Below are 24,189 nucleotides of genomic sequence, written 5' to 3'. Positions count from 1 at the left end.
TCTCCCTCTGAAATTAGGAAAATAATAAACTTGCTTAAAAGCAAAAACTCACATGGAATTGATGGCATTTCCAGCAAAATACTAAAAGTTTGTTCTCAACAGATAAGTAAGATTCTCAGCCACCTGTGTAATAGCTCTCTGGAACAGGGCATTTTCCCTGATAGACTGAAATATGCTATTGTTATACCTTTGCATAAAAAGGGGGATAGATCTGATGTCAACAATTACCGTCCAATCTCCCTTCTAACAGCTTTATCCAAAATTTTTGAGAAAGTAATGTATTCAAGAGTAGCTTCACATATCTGTAAAAATGAAGTACTAACAAAATGTCAGTTTGGTTTCCAGAAAGGTTTTTCAACAGAAAATGCCATATATGCTTTCACCAGTCAAATTTTGAATGATACGAATAACCGAACACCACCCATTGGGATTTTTTGTGATCTCTCAAAGGCTTTTGATTGTGTAAATCATGAAATTCTGCTAGACAAGCTCAAGTATTGTGGAATGAGTGGGACAGTGCACAAATGGTTTAATTCATACCTAACTGGAAGAGTGCAGAAAGCTGAAATAAGTAGTTCTCATAACATGCAAAGATCAGCACATTCCTCAAACTGGGGAACTATCAAGAATGGGGTTCCACAAGGGTCAGTCTTGGGTCCTTTGTTGTTCTTATTATATATTAATGACTTGCCATTCTATATTCATGAAGAGGCAAAGTTAGTTCTCTTTGCTGATGATACAAGTATAGTAATCACACCTGACAAACAAGAATTAACTGATGAAATTGTCAATACTGTCTTTCAGAAAATTACTAAGTGGTTCCTTGTAAACGGACTCTCACTGAATTTTGATAAGACACAGTACATACAGTTCCGTACAGTGAATGGTATGACGTCATTAATAAATATAGACCTTAATCAGAAGCATATAGCTAAGGTAGAATATTCCAAATTTTTAGGTGTGTCCATTGACGAGAGATTAAATTGGAAGAAACACATTGATGATCTGCTCAAACGTTTGAGTTCAGCTACTTATGCAATAAGGGTCATTGTAAATTTTTGTGATAAACATCTTAGGGAATTAGCTTACTACGCCTATTTTCACTCATTGCTTTCATATGGCATCATATTTTGGGGTAATTCATCACTGAGGAATAAAGTATTTATTGCACAAAAGTGTGTAATCAGAATAATAGCTGGAGTCTACCCAAGATCATCCTGCAGACATTTATTTAAGGATCTAGGGATATTCACAGTAGCTTCTCAGTATATATACTCTCTTATGAAATTTGTTATTAACAGCCAAACCCTATTCAAAAGTAATAGCAGTGTGCATAACTACAATACTAGGAGAAAGGATGATCTTCACTATTCAAGATTAAATCTAACTTTGGCACAGAAAGGGGTGAATTATACTGGCACTAAAGTCTTTGGTCACTTACCCAATAGTATCAAAAGTCTGACAGATAACCAACAAGTATTTAAGAAGAAATTAAAAGAATTTCTTAATGACAACTCCTTCTACTCCATAGAGGAATTTTTAGATATAAATTAAGGAAAAAAATATTTAAAAAATAAAAATAAAAAAATAAAGAAAAACAAAAAAACACACAAAAAAATAAAGTTGTTATATTAACTTAAGTATGTTGTTAAATTAACCCAATTATGTCATGTATTGGAAAATTCGACTCGTTCCACATCATTACGAAATATCGTATTCATGATCCATGGAACTAGTATTAATCTAATCTAATCTAACCTTATTCAGCTGTAACATCAGTTTCTTTACATTTTGTAAATTTTAATTGTAACATCAAAATTGTACAAAATTAATAATGCATTATTTTGGAAGTTATTGTTAAAATTCTATATAAAGTGATGCAGCAATGCTGTGACAAATCAGTTTTGAAGTTACTTTTGGAAGTCAAAGAGATCAGTGAAGTCTGTCCGTGTTTTGTTTACATGACAAGTGTGCAGTTCAGATGTCAATTAATGTGAATAAATTTTGTGAAGCATGAAAATTTCACATTCATTCATCAATGGACCAGGCAGAAGAAACTTAAGTAGCATTCAGCATGAATCATTACAGAGTCATTAGTCCAAACTTGCATTAGCTGTCAATGAATTGAAGTATGATGCCAAGCATTACCCAAGCACAGCAAATATTGAATACCAAATGAGCAATGAGCACACCAAACCATCAAGGCAAACATTATTTGCCATCAGGAGCAAAGGAAAGGAACCTTACCTTGGCTTCTCCCAGGTTCCAGAATAGCTTTCAAGGAACTTAAAAGTGCTATTAGCAGAAATCTTATACAGTGAAGGCCTCAATCTTCTAGTAGAATTTATTATGCCTGTACCATTACCGTCTGCTACTGTGATACCTATTCTGGTCCAGCAAGTTGAACAGCAAATCACACATACACATACTCCACCTCTGCTGCCACACAGTCAACAATGTGTCTTCATATACAAAGCATTGGAAGATTTCAGATATGTTGTGCTCATGGATGACATGGTCCACACAGCATTACAACCTCCTTATGTAGGACTGCATCCAGTCCTGTAACATGGAGGGTATACCATTGCCAGCTCGCTACGCAGGAAGCCTTCCATGGACTCCTTACAGTGATCAAAACCCAATCAGTGCTTGTGGAATATGTCAGTGAAAGATACAGAAAATACAGTACCTGTTGACCAATAGTTATAAGGGACACCACAGTCCCTGAGTCTCTGTCATCAAAGGGGGTCAAGGAAAATCCACACCTTCTAGGACTGGAAGCCACTGACCACAACCATCATTCAAGTTATGGATGGGTTCACAGCACTCTCCATTATCACTTTTAATGTGAGCTGGGGTAGGGGAACACCAAACTATCTTCTTATCTGTCAGGAATGGCCCAGCTGTTGTTCTGTGCACCACAAGTGGTCAGAAGAGGACATTGAAGAAATGATCCAGTTTATCTCTGCTTTGCAACCAGCCGCAACACTGCTAGCCACACTCAGGCAGCTGAGCCAATGAGGAAATGGAGGCTCCAACGCCATCTGGGGGAACTTTGCCCTCTGATTGATAACCTATTGTGTACAAACTCAGTGTGTAATATTCATTGTCGGATGTTCTTCGGAGTGTTGCATGAGAGTTCAGTTTTGTTCTTAGCTGTTAAATAGTCTGAATGTCTTGTTCATGTGCCCCACAATAAGTACTATAATTACCTTACCTGCAACGAGCAAGAGTATCATACCTGTTACTTACCTAGCTGGTACCCACATATGTAATATTATTTCAATAAATCTTTGCTGTAATATTTGTTACTTTAAATTATAATGTTTGACATTGGAAATGTAATAATACAAATTTATAAAAATCTGTACAAAGTTTTAACTGAACTATATACATGCCATTGAGTAACCTATTACAGTATTAACAACATCAGGAAAATACAGATTGCTACTCACAATAAAGATGACATGTTGAGTTGCAGATAGGAACACAACAAAAAGACAGTTACATGCGTAGCTTTTGGCCAAAGCCCTTCAGAAAAGGAAACACACACACACATTTTTTCATGTGAGGATTATATGTGTGTGACATGTGCTTGCTCATGTGAATGAATGTGTATGTGTTACCTTTTCTGAAGAAGGCTTTGGCTGAAAGCTAAATGTGTAGCTCCTATTTGATTGTGCCGGTGTCCAACTCAGCATGTTGGCCAAAAGCTAAATGTGTAACTTTATTTTTGTTGTGCCTGTCTGCAACTCACCCTGTCATCTTTATGGTGAGTAGCCATCTATCTTTTACTTCTATTGTTGATACACCAAGCTGGAGTTTCCATTGTCTGGTATTACAGTGTTAAGTTTACTCTGGATATAATAACACTTTTTTGTACATGAGACATAATAGTATGCACATTAAATGATTGAATAGGGCATGTGTTAAAAATTACAGCAACAACATGATTTAAGACCAGTTCTCTGCTACTAGAATTAATTAACCTCAAAAGCATTATCTGAAAATATAAAGGGTGTAACTTTTTTATATTACAGCAGTATTCTGCTTCACAGTATTTTGGATGTTCACTTATTGTTATGTCAAACACAGTTTTGCTTATGCCCGCTCAAACATATTTTTATACTGCTGCGTCATCATTAGTGAATTTTCACTGTTTATTCTTTTACATTGTTATGTAATGTGATGAGTATGTTCAGATTTTGTAATTCACATTTGTAGAACAACAGTATATTGTGTTACCACATACTAGTGTTTGCCAAATTTAGACTGGGAAAGATTGTGATGATTCTCCTAAACAGTAAAATGGAAATTCAACATAGTTATACACGCAAAAATTAAAAATGAGAAGGTGCCAATTATACCATGTAATGGTACACTGAATAAATAGGAAGAACTCACTGATGATGTAAGAATGGGTTAACACATGATTGGTAAACATAAACAGTACTGTGTTTTCTAAAAGTGAGATCCTACTTCCAAAATATTTTATATTAGAAATGTAAGAACTGTTTGTAATGTTACAGCTGTTCAGCATAATTCTATATTGATGAATATTCCTCAGGTTTCTGGCTGGGGAACAGTGTTGAAAAAGTGTAATATTTTATGAGTGATGTGGTTTTCAAGCACGTTTTCATAAAAAGCATACAATTTATTTCAGATAAGAAAATTATCTTTGCTTTGTGTACAAATACTCGATTTGATGGTGATATAAACTGATAAAAATGTTCTTGAACCACAATGACAGAAAAATACAGTAGTTCTCCCTTTTATTAAAAAAGTAACAGATCGGATCGGTAAGATTTTACAAAAACACGACATAAAACCAGTCTTTAAACCAACAAAGAAAATAAGTCAAAGTACTATGATCTGTGAAGGATAAATGCCCTCCCCTGTTGACATGTGGTGTGTATAAAATTCCATGTACCTGTGGTAAAGATTATATTGGTACTACCAAAAGAAGCGTAAACACGCGACTGAAAGAGCATAAAAGTCTTTGTCGACTTGGAAAAATAGAAAAATCAGCTGTAGCGGAACATGCTCTTCAACCAGGCAACCACCAAGTAAAGTTTTTGGATACCGAAGTTTTATCTACAACGTTAAATTACTATCCACGGTTATATAGAGAAGCTATTGAAATTTATAAACATCATGATAATTTTAATTGGAAAGAGGAGGCTATGAAACTTAGCGATATATGGACAGTGGCTCTACAAAATTGCTAACAACTTTTATCTTTGATAAGTTGGTAATCGATAGTCAACCTTATCTTTGCTATGGATTATCACTGCTCATCACGTGTCACCTGAACCATGCCCCCCTTTCTCACAATATATAAGTCACTCTCAGACACCCGACCAGTCAGTCGGCAAGACTCAGCGGAGCAGCGCCTCTGAGGAAGTCCAGCGCAGTCCTGGACGAAACGTAAGGAGCAGAAAAGTTCTTGGACCACGACCTCACATCCCAGAAAGTATATCAACAGCCACTCCCAGCCACATTATATTGTAGCAGAATGGGACAGTAGCTAATGAGCAGACTGATGCCAAATATTTCGGAGATTGCAATACCATTACGCAACATTATGTACATATAAAACTTTTAATTCTATTGTCCTACACTTACCATATTTATAAAAGCTGATTATCTTCTGACAAAATTAGGGAATAATATGCAAATTTAAGTAACTAATGCAAATGTTGCTCAGAAAACAGTGTTATTGACATATGTAAATGAGGTGATGATTGTATTGAATCTGAATTAGGTGATAATTTTGATGTAGAAATGAATGAGCTGTGAAAAAACTGAGGCTGATAAGTCTGAGCCTGGTAGCTTATTGCGAATAAATGTAGGCGAGGTAAGTGATTTTGATGGAGATGAGACCTGTGTCATTAATGATGTTGTTGATGAAGTAATTTTGGAAGAATATGATGATGATGATGGTGATGATGAAAAGTATCAGGCATTTGTGGAGTTTAAGAATAATGAAGTTTCAGAGTTATCTGTTAATGATGTTGACAATATGGATAAGGTAAGTGATGTATGTGATAATGTAAGTGGGAGTTACGGTATACCAGCCCAATTAAAGCACTTTCTCATTAATATCATGCAGAGTAATGATCCAAACAATAAAGGTGAGTTATCTGCCTAGAGAATAAAGGTGAAAACTTTTTGAAGTTTGTTTGGGACCATGGTAACATACACTCCTGGAAATTGAAATAAGAACACCGTGAATTCATTGTCCCAGGAAGGGGAAACTTTATTGACACATTCCTGGGGTCAGATACATCACATGATCACACTGACAGAACCACAGGCACATAGACACAGGCAACAGAGCATGCACAATGTCGGCACTAGTACAGTGTATATCCACCTTTCGCAGCAATGCAGGCTGCTATTCTCCCATGGAGACGATCGTAGAGATGCTGGATGTAGTCCTGTGGAACGGCTTGCCATGCCATTTCCACCTGGCGCCTCAGTTGGACCAGCGTTCGTGCTGGACGTGCAGACCGCATGAGACGACGCTTCATCCAGTCCCAAACATGCTCAATGGGGGACAGATCCGGAGATCTTGCTGGCCAGGGTAGTTGACTTACACCTTTTAGAGCACGTTGGGTGGCACGGGATACATGCGGACGTGCATTGTCCTGTTGGAACAGCAAGTTCCCTTGCCGGTCTAGGAATGGTAGAACGATGGGTTCGATGACGGTTTGGATGTACCGTGCACTATTCAGTGTCCCCTCGACGATCGCCAGTGGTGTACGGCCACAGTCGTATGCAGTCCTGATTGTGGCGCTCACCTGCACGGCGCCAAACACGCATACGACCATCATTGGCACCAAGGCAGAAGCGACTCTCATCGCTGAAGACGACACGTCTCCATTCGTCCCTCCGTTCACGCCTGTCACGACACCACTGGAGGCGGGCTGCACGATGTTGGGGCGTGAGCGGAAGACGGCCTAACGGTGTGCGGGACCGTAGCCCAGCTTCATGGAGACGGTTGCGAATGGTCCTCGCCGATACCCCAGGAGCAACAGTGTCCCTAATTTGCTGGGAAGTGCCGGTGCGGTCCCCTACGGCACTGCGTAGGATCCTACGGTCTTGGTGTGCATCCGTGCATTGCTGCGGTCCGGTCCCAGGTCGACGGGCACGTGCACCTTCCGCCAACCACTGGCGACAACATCGATGTACTGTGGAGACCTCACGCCCCACGTGTTGAGCAATTCGGCGGTATGTCCACCCGGCCTCCCGCATGCCCACTACACGCCCTCACTCAAAGTCCGTCAACTGCACATACGGTTCACGTCCACGCTGTCGCGGCATGCTACCAGTGTTAAAGACTGCGATGGAGCTCCATATGCCACGGCAAACTGGCTTACACTGACGGCGGCGGTGCACAAATGCTGCGCAGCTAGCGCCATTCGACGGCCAACACCGCGGTTCCTGGTGTGTCCGCTGTGCCGTGCGTGTGATCATTGCTTGTACAGCCCTCTCGCAGTGTCCGGAGCAAGTATGGTGGGTCTGACACACCGGTGTCAATGTGTTCTTTTTTCCATTTCCAGGAGTGTATATAAATGTGCACTCTGGAATAAGTTAGCTGTGTTTAGTCAAAATTTGTATCCAAATTAGTGGAAAGAAGTGAAAGAAGATCTAATCAGGAAGTTTAATTTTGACAGTAATAAATTTTGTGTTCCTGCTGTAATAAATGATGTTAATTGTGCTATGGAATCCATTCATTGTGTTCAATCTTTACCTGATGACATGAGTAACCAAAGTAATGCTACAGTACCAGTAAAGTTGATGGAACCACGTACAGATGGTGTGGACATAGCATTTGATGAAATTGAAAGTAATCTTTTACATGATGTGCCTAATAACAGAGATGATGATTCAGATTTTGGGTGTCCTTACATTAACATTAAGCTTGGTCAGTGGGAAGGGAACTGTTCTATTGATAGGTAGCCTGATTTCTGGTATATCTGAACAATTAAGAGACAGGATCCAGTACAGTAAGAATTTTGTGGACATGTCCATTGTATGTGTAAAGATAAGAGGAGCTACTGGTAAGCAAAGCAAAAATGTAAAATGTCGTGTACTGTTAACAATTAGTATAGAGAACGAGATCTTTGGACATGGATGTATAATGATCCCTAGTCTAGAAGAAAATATAGACTATGTCTGCATATTCATAAGACTATATAATTGTGTTTTGTTTTTTATAAATTTAGTATGTAAGATGATGTGATTTCTGAATTTCTGTCTCATCTATTTACTGATTTTAAATCTATTTTCAGATTCATAAGACTATATAAGTGTTTCAAAATTTTAAACATGGCTGAAGCAGCAACTGTTAAAAATTTTCATGGTGAATAGTTACAGGATAAAGATTTATTGAAATCCTTGACCATGGTTTCAGTATATCTAAATATACCTTCATTAGAAGCAAAAATACACCTGAACAGGAAAACACCTTCATTAGCAAAAAACTTAGCAACATGACTAAGATAGAAGAAAAAACAAATGCTTATAGCTTTACGTAACCATGAAAATTATCAAAGTATTACAAGCACAAAAACTTATAGTCACTTACTAAAATCACATCCTGTAGTGGAGATGCATAAAACAATCATGCCAAAGGTGTCACCAGTAGTTAAAATTAAAATATCACTTCCATCTGTACAACATAATTATGAAGAGATGGTCAATGTGAACGCAGCATGCTGTCAGTACTTAGCCTGTGAACTAGCGTGAAGAGGGTGTGGAAGCCCTAGGGCAGACAGTTTCACCAAGAGAGGGCACTTGTGGTATGCGCGAGACACTCGCACATATTAAAATGGGGGATACATACTCATGCACGTCAAAATTTTAAAGGTTGTGCTAATTCAAACCCTCTGTCCTAATAAATAAAACATGTCAGAACCATTTAAAACACCTGCATACAATAGAAAATATGAACACCAATTTGCCTGTGTCTTAGTGTCAAGCAGGTGAAGCTTGCGCTAAGGAACATATCCATCGAGAGAGGGCACTAGTGTTATGTGCAAGAATCTCGTGCAAAATTAAAGGCTAGGATGCATACTAATGAAAAGGAACACAATGTTGTAGAAAATTGAAACTATCTGTCATCATAAATAAAAAACATAACAGAATCATTTAAACTACACATACACGTCGAAAACCATGAACAACGATCATAAATATTACAATATTGATAATTTTTACTTATGGACCGTCTGACAGCAACTGAATAAAACACAATTTTAGTGCCATACGCGTTTCGCCTTTAATTTCTGCAAGGCATCATCAGAGGCCTGGAATATGTACATATGTTAGCTATTTTATTTACATTTTTGTCATTGTGCCGCAACCTGTAACTACAGTTCAAAACATTACTACTTAATAGGAAATACCAACCACCAGAACTGTTTATAACCTATAGGCACAATGACAAAAATGTAAATAAAATAGCTAACGCAACCTGTAAGTACAGTTCAAAACATTACTACTTAATAGGAAATACCAACCACCAGAACTGTTTATAACCTATAGGCACAATGACAAAAATGTATATAAAATAGCTAACATATGTACACGTAATATTACACACAACTGAGGAAGACAGGACTATAAAAGTTGAAAGATCATAAAGATTTATTTATTAAGACAGAGGGTTTGAATTAGCACAACCTTTAACATTTTTGATGCACATGAGTGTGTATTCCAGGTTTTAATGTGTGTGAGTGTCTCGCGCATACCACAAGTGCCCTCTCTTGGTGAAACTGTCTGCCCTAGGGCTTCCACACCCTCTTCACGCTAGTTCACAGGCTAAGTACTGACAGCATGCTGCGTTCACATTGACCATCTCTTCATAATTATGTTGTACAGATGGAAGTGATATTTTAATTTTAACTACTGGTGACACCTTTGGCATGATTGTTTTATGCATCTCCACTACAGGATGTGATTAAGCAAGTGACTATAAGTTTTTGTGCTTGTAATACTTTGATAATTTTCATGGTTACTTAAAGCTATAAGCATTTGTGTTTTCTTCTATCTTAGTCATGTTGCTAAGTTTTTTGCTAATGAAGGTGTTTTCCTGTTCAGGTGTATTTTTGCCTCTGATGAAGGTATATTTAGATATACTGAAACTGTGGTCAAGGATTTCAATAAATATTTATCCTACAAGTGTTTGGCTGTTATCATTTACTGTGAAGGGTATATATGTGTGTTTTATCATGAATTTAGTATGTAAGTTGATGTGATTTCTAAAGTTCTGTCTTGTCTATTGACAGAGTTAAAATCTGCAATACTCTATAATTATGTTTTGTAATAGATTTGTGCTTTAGAATTTGATACATATGTGCCATGAGACTAAATGAGTAGATCCTTTTACAATTTTTGAAATGGGGCAATGTTCATAAGTTGTACTGTAAAAATTAGGAATAGTATCTTAGTATATCTGTCTGTATCATCTTGTTAGTTCATTTCTTTCATTGCATTTAACTCTGTTTATTAAAGTTTTTTATAAGACTACTTTTAATCCTATCTGTTATAAATCCTACGTAATTGCTTTTGCAATATAAATAGAGAGAGCATATTCCATGTGATGTGAAGAAGGTCTTGAACAGCATATTAAGTACATAAAACAATGTTTCAGGATTTGCTATGAGTGACAGACTTGAAGTTACCTATCCATTGGAGCATGTGATGAGAACTCTAGGAAGGAAACTGAGAAATGGGGGTGGATACACTCCCACACTGCTGTATGGCTGTACCCTGCTGGACCAGTTGATTTACAAGACTTCATAGGTGCTGGGTAATGTACTCAAGCATCTGTCAGCTACCTCAGTGTTGTGACTGAGATTTGTAAATTGTTAGCCAAGACTGCCAAAGACAGTCATATTCCACATAAATGTATGTCTTTTTTTCAAGTAGGGGGACTGACCTCCCAATATATTATATAACTTTAAATCAGTATTTTTTTATCAACTTTAAATTAATCTTCTGGTCTCTATATATGTAGATTAGTTTGTACGGACAATCAGCAAATAGTGTGGAAGGCATTTACTAGTACAGACAATATAACAAGATGTACACAAGTTTGCTTTCATACACTGATTTTGGTCCTCAAGTTACTTGAGCTGTTTATGATTCTGTTTATCTTCTATATTTATCCTGAGTACAGCAACATTCTGACTGGAACTTGAATTGTGAGCAAACTCATGCTTAACTCTGTTTTGGGTATGCCTGGTCATCGCTATTGTGTGTGTGTACTCAAGGAGAGCATGCAACTATAGATTGAGGCTACATGCGTCTTGTAATTACTCTTCACATATGGTTGAACTTATTGATATGATCATGAACTTTATTCATTTTGTTGTGTCAAAACATTTTTTGCTGGTTTGCACTCGGCGTGGTTTGGATTCATGGGTCGGTCCCCACATCATAAGCTTAGGCCCTAATATCTTTTCATCATTTTGTCCTTTCATGAGTCAACATATCCTTAAGTGCTATGGTTTATATGGCTGATTGATTTTGTGCTGTATTGCCACTCATGATTGAGTATATTCTTCTGGTCTGTACCCAGCGTTGTGAATTTTTTGAATTGGCTCGCTTGTCATACAGTTAGGCTCTGAATTTCTTCTCTTCTCTTTTGAAGATTTTGAAGGTGTGGTTTAATGAATGTAAACTTACAATTTGTAATTCTAGTAATTTACATTGTCTCTGTATTTATTTATATAGTTTAGTGTTGCAATGTTGTAGTTTTGACTTTGTATCAATTGTCTTGCGATAGAATGTCCCACAGATCTGAAAATTTAAATGCTATGTTCTGACATATGTACAAATTATGATTTGTATAGTAGATACTTTTCTTATGTTTTCTGTAATTTGTTATGTATCAGATACTTCTATACATCTGTATTCTATCTTTTGGCATCATTTTGTACACTGTTTGGCATACCTTATATAGTGTCACAAAATATTGTAAATGCATTGTTTCCGAATTTTGTGCATGGTATATCACACACACACACACACACACTCACTCACTCACTCACTCACTCTCTCTCTCTCTCTCTCTCTCTCTCTCTCTCTCTCTCTCTCTCTCTCTCTGACTGGTCATACCGGACTCGAGAGTCCATTACCGCAGCAACGTATTTTCGCCATCTGTCCCTGTCTTGGGCTATTTCCTTCCATTCACTTTCAATACCTAGGCTCCTCAAATCAGCCTTCACATTGTCCTCCCATCTATGCCTTGGTATCCCCACAGGACATTTTCCCTCTAAGTGCCCTACCAGTACTCTGCGCACTGCCCTGCCCTCATCAACAGAAGTAGGCGATACCAAAAAATATTTACAAATTTTTAAACATGATAATACTATCTCAACTATTTTTCTACAAGAATTGCATATCATTTTGTACACAATGTGTTATATTGAAGGCTGAAATGTATAAAAAGAAATTACTTTATTTTTGTTGTTACAATCGATGTTTATTAAGGCTGTATGTACAGTTAAAATTACTTTTCTTTTAGAAACATTTGAAATTAAGAAATATCTGGCACACTTAATTCTTTTTTTTTTTTTTTTTTTTTTTTTTTTTAATTGTGCAATCAGACGATATTTATTATCTTGACATCTGGATTCATTTATAAAATAGTGATATAAATTGGCGGAAATACATTTTTCAAAAATAATTTGTAATCTCTTTGGAATAATGTTAGTACCACAAAATGGAGTTGTAGTGAGCAAGCATCTGATGTGATTGGACATGTTTTCGTGTCTGGCAATAACAAAGTAATTTTCGATTTTGAAGTGAAAATTGTAAAGACAGTATGATATAGAAAAATGTGAAAGAATAAAAATTACAGAAACAGAAATTATTACTTCTCAGGCAATTCTTTAAAAAGTGATCATGTCAATTGGAACCATGAGAAGCTATAACGTTTCAGCTTCAAGATTCAACACCTAAGTGTGAAGAACTGGAGCCAACTATGAGAAATGAAGATAAGTAAAAATTTTATTGTAAATCTTACACCTTTTGAAGCTCGTCAAAAGAGTTAATTATGAGGTGAGTGACAATCAACAAATGATGTGAGGGAGGAGTAGATTACAATAAGACTGCAGATTCAGGTATCTTGATAACCACATGAACATCAGAATGAGGCAGGAAGGGTGGAATAACCACAATATTATGAAAATTATAGATTGGTACTCGCCATAATGCAGACATGTTAAGTCACAAACAGGCACAACAAAAAGACTGCTAAACAAGTAAGCTTTCAGCTATAAGGCCTTCATCTGAATTTGACAACATACACACACATTCACCCAAACATGACTTGTGTATGTGAGAGACAGTGGTCTCCTGTGTACGAGTTGTGCTACAAATGTGACTCATATGCACATAAGACAGTAGTCCTCTGTGTATCAGTTGTGTTTGCATGAATGCTTGTGTGTATGTTGTCTAATTCAGAAGGCCTTTTGGCCAAAAGTTTACTTGTTTAGCAATCATTTTGTAGTGCCTCTCTCTGACTCAACATCTCCACTCTACGGCGAGTAGCAATCTGTCCTTTTCATAATATTGTCTGTATAAAGCATTTATTTAGCTAGATTGTAACATATTGCAGGCTGATCTTGTGATATAATTCTGCTGAACTCTTCACTCTTTTTATCAATCCAAGACTGATCATAAGCAGCAGTCTACATATAGTCAGTTGCTTAAGACAGAAGGCTCTTTTCCCATCATAATCTGAATTCTCAGCTAGTAAAAATTGGTTCTGATCTGATAAAACATGCACTTTCATCTACCACATAAATTGCCAAAAATTATATGTCATGTTACCTGTATTTATTCTATCAGATCTCATCATGTGATTCAAGATTTTTCTTTGGTTTGCCTTTTACAAATTATACCCAGCATTACTAATATTTATTGGAAATCAGAACCATGCTTTATTCACAGTGAAATAATAGATTTTGTATGTGTGGAGAGGTGAGAGTTGGGGCTGGCTGTAGCTTCCTTGAATTCATCTTAGCAAGATAGATACAAGAGCACTGTTCAACTTATATTTTCAGTAAAAAAAAAAGAAAAGAAAAGGCTTTTGAAGCATGAGGTAAAAATACCTTCATTCTGATAACTATGTTCACCTACAAATGATGTTTTCATTGACATTATATAAAAAAACCAAAAGTGCATTGATAACTTTCAAAATATTTTGTCTTGATAAAACACAATATTGGATTTATACTCCTCTAATAAAATGTAGTCGTCTGATATACAAAACAACATTCCCTTCAATTTTTATTTTGGCATTTTTGTACTGAGTTTTACTTTTTGTACACTTTCAGGCCTTCTGTGTCATGTCAGCCTGGATCAATCAACGTGCCATAAAAATGATTTGAGTGCAGACAGAAGCAGCAGAGCTTGTGAGGCTCTGATTTTTATTTTGTCCACTGAATCTTGTATTCAATTGGCCTTCAGCATAATTTGAAGTTATATAAAAGATAATTTGAGTCAAAAGACATTATGTAATTATAAAGCACTCTGCCTTCAGGCCACAAGTGGCCCAGTGGGACCATCTGACCGCCGCGTCATCCTCAGCTGAGGATGTGGATCGGAGGGGCATGTGGTCAGCACACTCCTCTCCCAATCATTATGATGGATTTAATTGACCAGAGCAGCTACTATTCGGTTGAGTAGCTCCTCAAATGGCATCGCGAGGTTGAGTGCACCCCGAAATGTCATGTGACTAGAACCTCCCGTCAGGTAGGCCGTTTACTGGGTGCAAGTCTTTCAATTTGACACCACTGCGGTGACTTGCACGTCAATGGGGATGAAATAATGATGATTAGGACAACACAACACCCAGTGCCTGAGCAGAGAAAATCTCCGACCCCACCAGGAATCGTACCCGGGCCTTCAGGATTGACATTCTCTCGCGCTGACCACTCAGCTACCCGGGGCGGACTTGTAATTATAACCTACAGCAATTCAAGCAATACAAGTGACATCACAAGCCACTTTTACAAAAGAATCTGCCTGAGCAGAGAGTATTGGCAATGATGGGCAGCAGTGATCAGTCTGACAGCAAGTGTGAAACTTCAGGTGGCATTGTGATGCTGTGTTAAGCAATGGTATGGTGGCAATACTCATGTCAACTATACTGGAGTGGTTCAAACATGTGTTTTTGTTTGTGTTGGAAATTAAGAATAAAAAACATTATGTAACTTATGGGATGAACACAGAAAAGTAACTTGTCACACAAAATACAGGCTTACATATGCAAATAATTTTCTCAAGATTCCTATATGTAAAGCTTATGACTATATTTTGGCATAAAACCGTATGTTTAAAAAAAATCTGTAATGTGCACTCTAAAGAAGTGTCACCTATGAAATAACTCAGTGCACAGTTTCTTACAGATTTCTCTATTGTAGACTGGAAAGTGAATGAGTTGTAGAATACATAATTATTTAGAAAATGAGTTTGTTTTCTGTTCTGTTATGTTAGTATGTGAAAATCTTAAATATTTTGCAAAAAATTTAATAGCTGATCATTGTGTATTCTTAAGTACCAAAATGTTGTTATTCAGTCATGCCAAAAATCTGTTTGTTTGCTATATAAATCCTGTCACATTTGCAATATTTACATAATTTCAGACAAATGTAGGAACACTACATAAATCAGTCTGACATTAAATTGTGCCACAAATGTCAGTAATTAAAATAATTATATAATTAAAGTGTGATTCACAATTTGTCATATGTAATTCTTTATAAAATTTATTTTGTTGATTTTCATAGTGAAATTAGTAAAACAGACTCTCACAATAGTTAATGTATCAATGAAAACTATGAAATTTTGAAAATAATCAATTTTTCAATGAAAATATCCTTACAAAAACTGTAATTATATCAAATATAAATGTGAAAGATGGAAATCATAATGTATCAGGACTAATGTGAACTTGTAATTTGAAATTATCAGTTCTGTAATCATTTAAATAGTGCTTTGAAAATCTTACATTGTTGTATTCTTATTTTTACTATGACAGTTGCATTCACCAGTCAGTCATTATGACAGGGAGTTGTGATCCTTTAGTCTGTAAGTCAGCAGTCAGTGTCAGTAGTCAAACAGCAAAAATTTTGTGAAAAATTATTTGCTTATCATCAAACTGTAATCAGAATTGGAAGTATTGCTTATATTTTTTTTATTAGAGTGCTGAATTTAGCTTCCACTGACTTGCACCCGGGGTGAGACAGACTACAGTCAGCTGATTTACACATGTGTTTTCTGTGTGATGATGAGCAGACAAGCTAAAGAATATTCTACAACTTCATAACATTCTACTATCCTTTCACAGAATTTGTGGTATGCTTTTGTGTGAAGGAAAGGATCAATAAATAAATAATTATAGTTCATAGAATTTTATTGGTAGCAAGGTAATTACAACCTGTAGATCCGGACAATAAGTATATACACAGTTTTGGATTTGGGTATGTTCTAATATGGCCATATTACATGCCAGAAATCATACATATGTACGATAAAGTTATCCATCGCAGCCACTTCAGAGTGAGGCAATAGACAGTTCACCATGAGGACAATCAGGACAGTCAAAATCCCATTAACAACGTAAATCATATGTAGGTACAGTATATTATTATACACCCCTGGAGATTGAAGCAACTTTATAGTTGTATAAACATCAGCATAAAGCAGAGTGCAATGGAACTGACAACATGGAGACACCTGGAAATTCTGCTGAATATAGGTAGCCCGAGTGGAGGCTGACTTCCAGTTACTGGGCGATGGTGAGAAGGACTCATTTCACATATCTGAGATGGATGATCCTCCATTTATCTGCAGATGATATGAAACTGGGTAACCTCGAAGCCAACAGCTGCAGGTGTGCAACTTTCCCTGCATTTGCCTGTCACTGGTGCTCTGTGAGAGGTTCAATCTCCAGTGCCAGAGTACGAGTGGGATATCGCATGACTCTCTGCTGGGAGCTGCCTCGCAGGCCCTGACAGGCAGTACCACAATTGATCATGGTCACTTTGAGCAACCACCAGGTCAGACTGCTACCGAAGGCCCCTGGCATTTGAGACGTCAACCATCTCCTGGCAGTGTTCCGTGTCTTCACCCTCCTCCTCCTCTCGCATGCGGTGGAAACCCAGCTCCTGGTGGCAGTACAGGCTTCGAGCCCAGAGGCTGAGGGCAAACACCTCCAGCAGTGTCAACACATTCACCACCACTGTGGACAATACAGAGGAAAACATTGCAGAGTTGGAACAGACATAGTGTTTTTTATTTTTACACATCTAGTTTTATATCACCAAATTGAGGAGGAAATCTCCAATATCATGGAACGTATCAGTACATGAAATTACAACATAAAATATAACAGATAAAATAGAATGCTTATGAATCCAAAAAAAGACAAGCCATAAGATTATGTAAATGCAACAAATGATGTAACACAGGAATAAGCTTTTTTCAAGGAACTCCTCGACAGAACAGAAGGAGTGATCCATGCGGAAACTCTTCAGTTTTGATTTTAAACCATGTGAATTACAGCTAACAAGGGAACCTCCCCATCGCACCCCCCTCAGATTTAGTTATATGTTGGCACAGTGGATAGGCCTTGAAAAACTGAATACAGATCAATCAAGAAAACAGGAAGAAGTTGTCTGGAACTATGAAGAAAATAAGCAAAATATACAAATTCTGTAGTCCATGCGCAAGATAGGCAACATCAAGGATAGTGTGAGCTCAGGAGCGCCGTGATCCCGTGGTTAGGGTCAGCAGCTGTGGAATGAGAGGTCCTTGCTTCAAGTCTTCCCTCGAGTGAAAAGTTTACTTTCTTTATTTTCACAAAGTTATGATCTGTCCGTTTGTTCATTGATGTCTCTGTTCACTGTAATAAGTTTAGTGTCAGTGTTTTCTGACCGCACTGCAAAACCGTGCGATTAGTAGATGAACGGACGTGCCTCTCCAATGGGAACCGAAAACATTTGATCACGAGGTCATAGGTCAACCGATTCCTCCACATGAAAACACGTCTGATATATTCTATACAACACTGGTGACGGCATGTGCATCACATGACAGGAATATGTTGTCGACCCACCTAACTTGTACACTTGGCGAATGGGTAAAAAGATTCTTCTACCTTGCCCGATTTAGGTTTTCTTGTGGATGTGATAATCACTCCCAAAAAACTGTGTTTCGATGTTTGTTTAGGTGTAGCGTCCCCATACTATGGCGCAGTTACGTCGCAATGGATGGACGGACAGGCAGATAATAATTGTCTGAAAATAAATTTTTCACTCGAGGGGAGACTTGAACCGACGACCTCTCGTTCCACACCTGCTCACGCTAACCACGGGACCACAGCGCTCCGGAGCTCACACTCTCCTTGATGTTGACTATCTTGTGCACATATTACTCAGTTTGTATATTTTGCTTATTTTTTTCATAGTTCCACACAACTTCTTCCTGTTTTCTCGACTGATCTGTGTTCAATTTTTCAAGGCCTGTGCACTGTTCCAACTTTTAACTAAATCTGAGGGGGGTGCGATGGGGAAGTTCCCTTGTAAGATTTTTGAATTCTTGTGGTAGCTTATTGAAATTGGATGCAGCAGTGTACTGCACAGCTTGTGATGAAGCAAGCTGGGATAATTTTAATTCCCCACTTGTTTTGCCATCTGCCTCCTCAAATTCATTTTGTTACTTTTAACTAATTATCATGAAATACATGAATATAATCTACATTTCCATAAAAGAGAAAGAGTGGCCCTCATTTTTAAAGTAAATAACACCAGATCTAATTTTGTGCTTTCTTTTATGATTTTCAAATTTTTTTACTGTTCCTAGTTAGTATCGTTTGTTATAGGGCAAAATCGGTGATTGTTTCCTAACTTAAATTCCATTGTTGACTTATAAACAAGTATACATTCTGTAATAATTGTAAACATTTGGAAGACGAGATAATAGTAACCTTAAAGTATCTATTTAGCTCTACCAAAAAACATGTTAGCAAAACCAGCCCTTCATTAATTCCAAAGTAATTAACAATTTTGTCAAAAGTATTGTTTATGTAGCTATATTTGTTAATTTCATGATTTAGACAAATAATTTGGCATAAACCTTGAAGTAGAAGAAACTGCTAAATAAAACCAGTTTATCGATGTATTCAGTTAATTTAATGAGTTAAGTTTTAACTGTGATTTCTGTAAATTAAACTTTGAACTATGTTTAGTTCCAGCACCTATTATTGTGATGATATATTGTATTGTATGTTAACCGGGGACCTAGAAACGATGGAGAGGCTCCGTCCCCACCACAGCCACAGTGGTCCACAACCCCACAACAATTCCCACAGTCCACTTCACCCCTCCACTGCCCCACACTGAACCCAGGGTTACTGTGCGGTTCAGCCCCCGGTGGACTCCCCAGGGAACGTCTCACACCAGACGACTGTAACCCCTATGTCTGCATGGTAGAGTAATGGTGGTATACACGTACGTGGAGAACTTGTTTGCGCAGTAATTGCCGACATACTGTAACTGAGGCTGAATATGGCGAACCAGCCCACATTCACCAAGGCAGATTGAAAACCGCCTAAAAACCATCCACAGACTGGCCGGTTCACCGGACCTCGACACAAATCCACCGGGTGGATTTGTGCCAGGGACCAGGCGCTCCTTCCCGCCCAGAAAGCAGTGCATTAGACCGCATGGCCAACGGGGTGGGTGTGATGATATATAAGGACCCAATTTTTGGTCAAGAGGCAGTCTGTCCACAGCTGAGTTTCACACGAGTAACCTGTGCTGGTTAGAACAACAACAATACTTCAAATTAACTGTGGAATAAGTGTTAAACATTTAGGCCACGTGCAAAAACAGTGATGGTGTCTGCACCATATGTAGCTGATTATTCTTCAAGAACTATGAACTTTTTGGTTAGGTTTCACCGCTGGTAGATGTTCAACAGAAAACTATTGTAGTAGTATGTGGAGTTTTGCCTGCAAACTATTAATGAGGCTTATTGCAAGTTAAACAATAGTGCACTGGTCATATAACTCTGTATTATTGGGCGGTTGTAAACAGTGAAATTGAAGTACTATGAAACACAATTGTGCACCTGTTGGCTGCATAATTTGCAGTAGGCAGTGTCAGAAACCATGACCCATTTTTTTAGCCAGGGTAGCAATGCAGTATGTCAACACCAAGGACAACAGTCAACAAACAAAGAAATAAAAGCAGGCGGAACCACCACAACCTTTCTGAACAAGAGTTAAAGAAGTGAAATCCAAATGCAGATTGTATTTCTGCCTAGTATTAACTGACTGAACGTTGCTAATTCTTGGGAATAAGCTGATATTGTTAACAAGAAATGACAGTAAATAATATATATATTGAGGGGCCAATGTCAGAACATTCAGACTAATGAACAGAGGTCGACAAGAGCTTCATGAACTTACACCACTTTTTGCCAAAACCACTCATTTCTGACCCAAAAATATCCCTTGAGAATGGGAAGAGCTACCCCAAAATATAATCTCACATGTTATAAGCAAATGAAAATAAGTAAAGTAGACCAATTTTTTTGTTGAACTATCACTTACTTCAGATACCATTCAAATAGTAAAAATGGCCACATTAAGTCTTTGAACAAGATCCTGAACATGGGCTTTCCACAACAGTTTTCTATCTATCTGAACACCTAGAAATTTGAACTGTTCCCTTTCACTAATCATACAAGGTGCATTCCATAAGTACCGGTAATGCGACCAGATTCATAAAAAATCATATATTGAATATATTCATACAATTAATCAAAAATTATCAAAATAGCACCCTCTTGCATCGATACACTTCTGAAGGCAGCGTTTCCATGCCTGGAAGGCATCCTGGAATGCCTTTTCTGGAATGATTTCCAATGATTTCCTTCCATGACTCCTTTTAACCGAGGAAACAAAAATGTCAGTGGGAGCTAGGTCAGAACTGTAGGGAGGCTTTGCAATCAATGGGGTCTTGGTCCTGGTCAGGAAGTCGTTGACAATGAAGGCGCTGTGATTCGGTGCGTTGTCATGATAAACTTTCCACGTGTCCTTGATGTCGCTTCGGCAGCGTAAGACCCTCCTTTTCAGTCTTTTGAGGACTTCCAAGCAGATATCTGAGTTCAATGTAGTCCCAGTAGGTACAAATTCGTGGTGGACAATGCCTCTGATGTCAAAGAAGACAATCAGCTTGGTTTTGATCATGGACTTACTCATGCGTGCCTTCTTGGGACAGGGTCGTACTCAAAAATCCACGACTCATCACCAGTGATAACTGAGTTTAAAAAATGTGGACCATTTTCACTCATTTCCAACATTTCTCGGCACCGAAGCACTCTCATGTGCTTGTGTTCATCAGTCAACACTTTTGGGACAAGTTTGGCACACACCTTTCTCATGTTCAAATCTTCGGTCACAATGCGGAAAACAGTTGTTTTTGACATGTTTAAAGTTTGTGCTATCAATTGAAGTCTCAGCCGTCTATCAGAGTTCAAACAATTGTGCACACGCGTCACATTTTCGTCGACTCGTGAGGTTGATGGCTGTCCACTGCGAGGTTCGTCGGTGATCTCCTCTTGACCCTCCATGAATAACTTGTGCCATGAAAAACTTATGATTTGGACAAGCAATCAGTCCCAAAGGCATGCTGAAGTAATGGAAACATTTCGGTGGTGGACTTCCCAAGTTTGAAAAATTTGTTAGCATACCATTGCTCTACAGAATGATCCATTGTGCCGTGTTACATAAACTCAAAATGGAGTTGACGGAAACGCACGTCCTGACTCTCTGGTAGCTCGCAGCTGAATGAGACAAAGAGTGTGTTGAAGCTAACAGCCCCCTCCACTTAGCCCAGCTGGTTACAACACACTGTGGTGTACCATTGCATCAGAAAAAAACTGATCGCATTACTTATGGAACACACTCTGTATGTCCATTCTGTGAAATTAAAATGTCAGGTTTTCTTTAATTGTGTATTAGAAACTGTAAAAATTGAGTCTTATTGTGAGTTAGCATTAGTTTATTTTCTACAAGCCCTGAACTTATGTCTTGAACTGCACAACTTTAAACATTGCCATTGTTGCACACAACATCCTTCACTACCAAGCTAGAGTCATCAGCAAACAGAAATATTTTAGAATCACCTGTAATACTAGAGGACATATCTGTTGTATAAACAAGGAACAGGAGGCCCTGACACTGTTCCTAGGGGCACCACCCATTTAACCATGCCCCACTCAGACCCCACATCATAGCCATTCTCAACACTGTGGGGAATGTCCTTTTGTTGTCTGTTATTAAAGTAATAGGTGAACCAATGGTGAGCTACTCCCCCTATTCCATAATGGTCCAACTTCTGGAGCAATATTTTGTGATCAACACTATCAAATGCATTAGTTAAATCAAGAAAGATGCCAAGCATTTGAACCCTTTTGTTTAATCCATCCAGTAGCTCATATAGAAAGAGAATATAGCATTTTTAGTTGTTAAACCTATTCTAAAATCAAGCTGCACGTTTTAAAGAAAATTATGCAATATAAAATGATCAATTATACTTACATACACAGCCTTTTCAACAATTTTAGCAAACTTTGATGGCATGGACATAGGTCTAAAATTGTCCACATTATCTCTTTTTATAATGCAGCTTTACTACTGAGTACTTAATGGTTCAAGAAACTGACCATTCTGAAAGGAAAAATTACAAATATGGCTAATTATAGTGCTAACATGGGCGCACAGTACTTTCATATTCTGCTAGGTACTCCATCATATCCATGAGAGTCCTTAGTCTTCAGTGATTTAATTATTGACTCAGTCTCCCCCTTGTCAGTATCACAGAGGAGCATTTCAGGCATCAATATTGGGAAGGCATTTTCCAAGATAGTAATACGATTCTCTATAGAAACTAAGTTTTTATTTAATTTATGCTCAGAAAGTGATTGTTAAATACTGTACACGTAAATGAATTATCAGTACCAGAAACATTTTCGCTATAAACTGACTTTACATCATCGATCTTGTGCTGCTGACCAGACACTTCCTTCATGACTGACCTTATGGCTTTAATTTTATCCTGTGAATTACCCATTCTATTTGCATGCCACATACTCTTTGCCTTCCTAATAACATTTTTAAGTGCCTTACAATACTGTTTGTGTTGAGCTTCTGTAGCTCTTTGTGGCTGCTTCTAATATTTCAATATAATGCCCACTTTGTTCTACATTATATACTTAACCAACTAGTCGGCCACCCAGGCTGCCTTTTACTCCTAGTAGTCTGTTTAGAATGTTCTAATGGAAAGCAACTTTCAAAGAGCGTGAGAAATGTGTTAAGGAATATTATGAAAAATGAAATGATTGTATGGCATTGTTGGCCGGGAGGCCCCATTTAGGGGAGTGCAGTCACTGTATTGCAAGTCCTTTTTAGGTGACACCACATCAGCGACTTGCGAGTCAATGTTGATGAAAAAGATGATGAAGGAAACACAACACCCAGACCCCTGCCGGGAATCAAACTCAGGCTCCCTGCATGGTAGGCCATAACATGACCGCTATGCTATGGATGCGGACAAGGAATATTATATTAATTATATATACTACATTATATATTCTATTGGCATCTATGTTATCTTCACCCTTGTTCCTTAACGAGGCTTAAAACACTCTCTATTGCCATTGGATTAGCTTGTAACTATAAATAACATTTGTTTGAGTACCAAAACCTTTTAGAGTTCAAATTTGTGCACCATGGTCTGAAAGGCCATTCATTCTTTTACTAACAGAATGCCCATCTAGTAATGAAGAATGAATAAAAATTTTGTCTATGCTTGTGCTAGTGTTACCCTGAACCCTGTTTGGAAAACACTCGATCTACATCAGACAATATGATTTTAGGAGATCTTCCATCACCCTTTTTGTTACACAATCACATACAAAATTGATACTGAAGTCACCTCATATAATTAATTTTTCGTCCTTTCTATCAAGTGAACCAAGAATCCTCTCTAGTTTGAGCAGAAATGCCCTGAAGTCAGAGTTAGGTGACCTATAAATAACAGCAACTAGAAGTTTAGTTTCATTAAATACAACTGCTCCTGCAGAACATTCAAATACCTG

At 37.8% G+C, this 24,189-nt stretch overlaps 1 protein-coding gene across 1 annotated transcript in view; it reads right to left on the bottom strand.

The window, feature by feature from the left end:
- Positions 1–16,417: 16,417 nt before the first annotated feature.
- Positions 16,418–24,189, bottom strand: part of LOC124552550 — a 40,508-nt gene continuing 32,736 nt past the window's right edge. The window contains exon 3 of the mRNA XM_047126868.1: positions 16,418–17,263. Coding sequence (XP_046982824.1) covers positions 17,091–17,263 — 173 coding nt within the window. The 3' untranslated portion in view covers positions 16,418–17,090. The remainder of the gene's footprint in view (positions 17,264–24,189) is intronic.

The sequence above is a fragment of the Schistocerca americana genome, chromosome 10, assembly GCF_021461395.2.
Source record: "Schistocerca americana isolate TAMUIC-IGC-003095 chromosome 10, iqSchAmer2.1, whole genome shotgun sequence".
In the NCBI taxonomy this organism is placed as follows: domain Eukaryota; kingdom Metazoa; phylum Arthropoda; class Insecta; order Orthoptera; family Acrididae; genus Schistocerca; species Schistocerca americana.
Note: the sequence above shows the minus strand (reverse complement) of the source record. Positions and strands in the feature narration are given on the sequence as shown.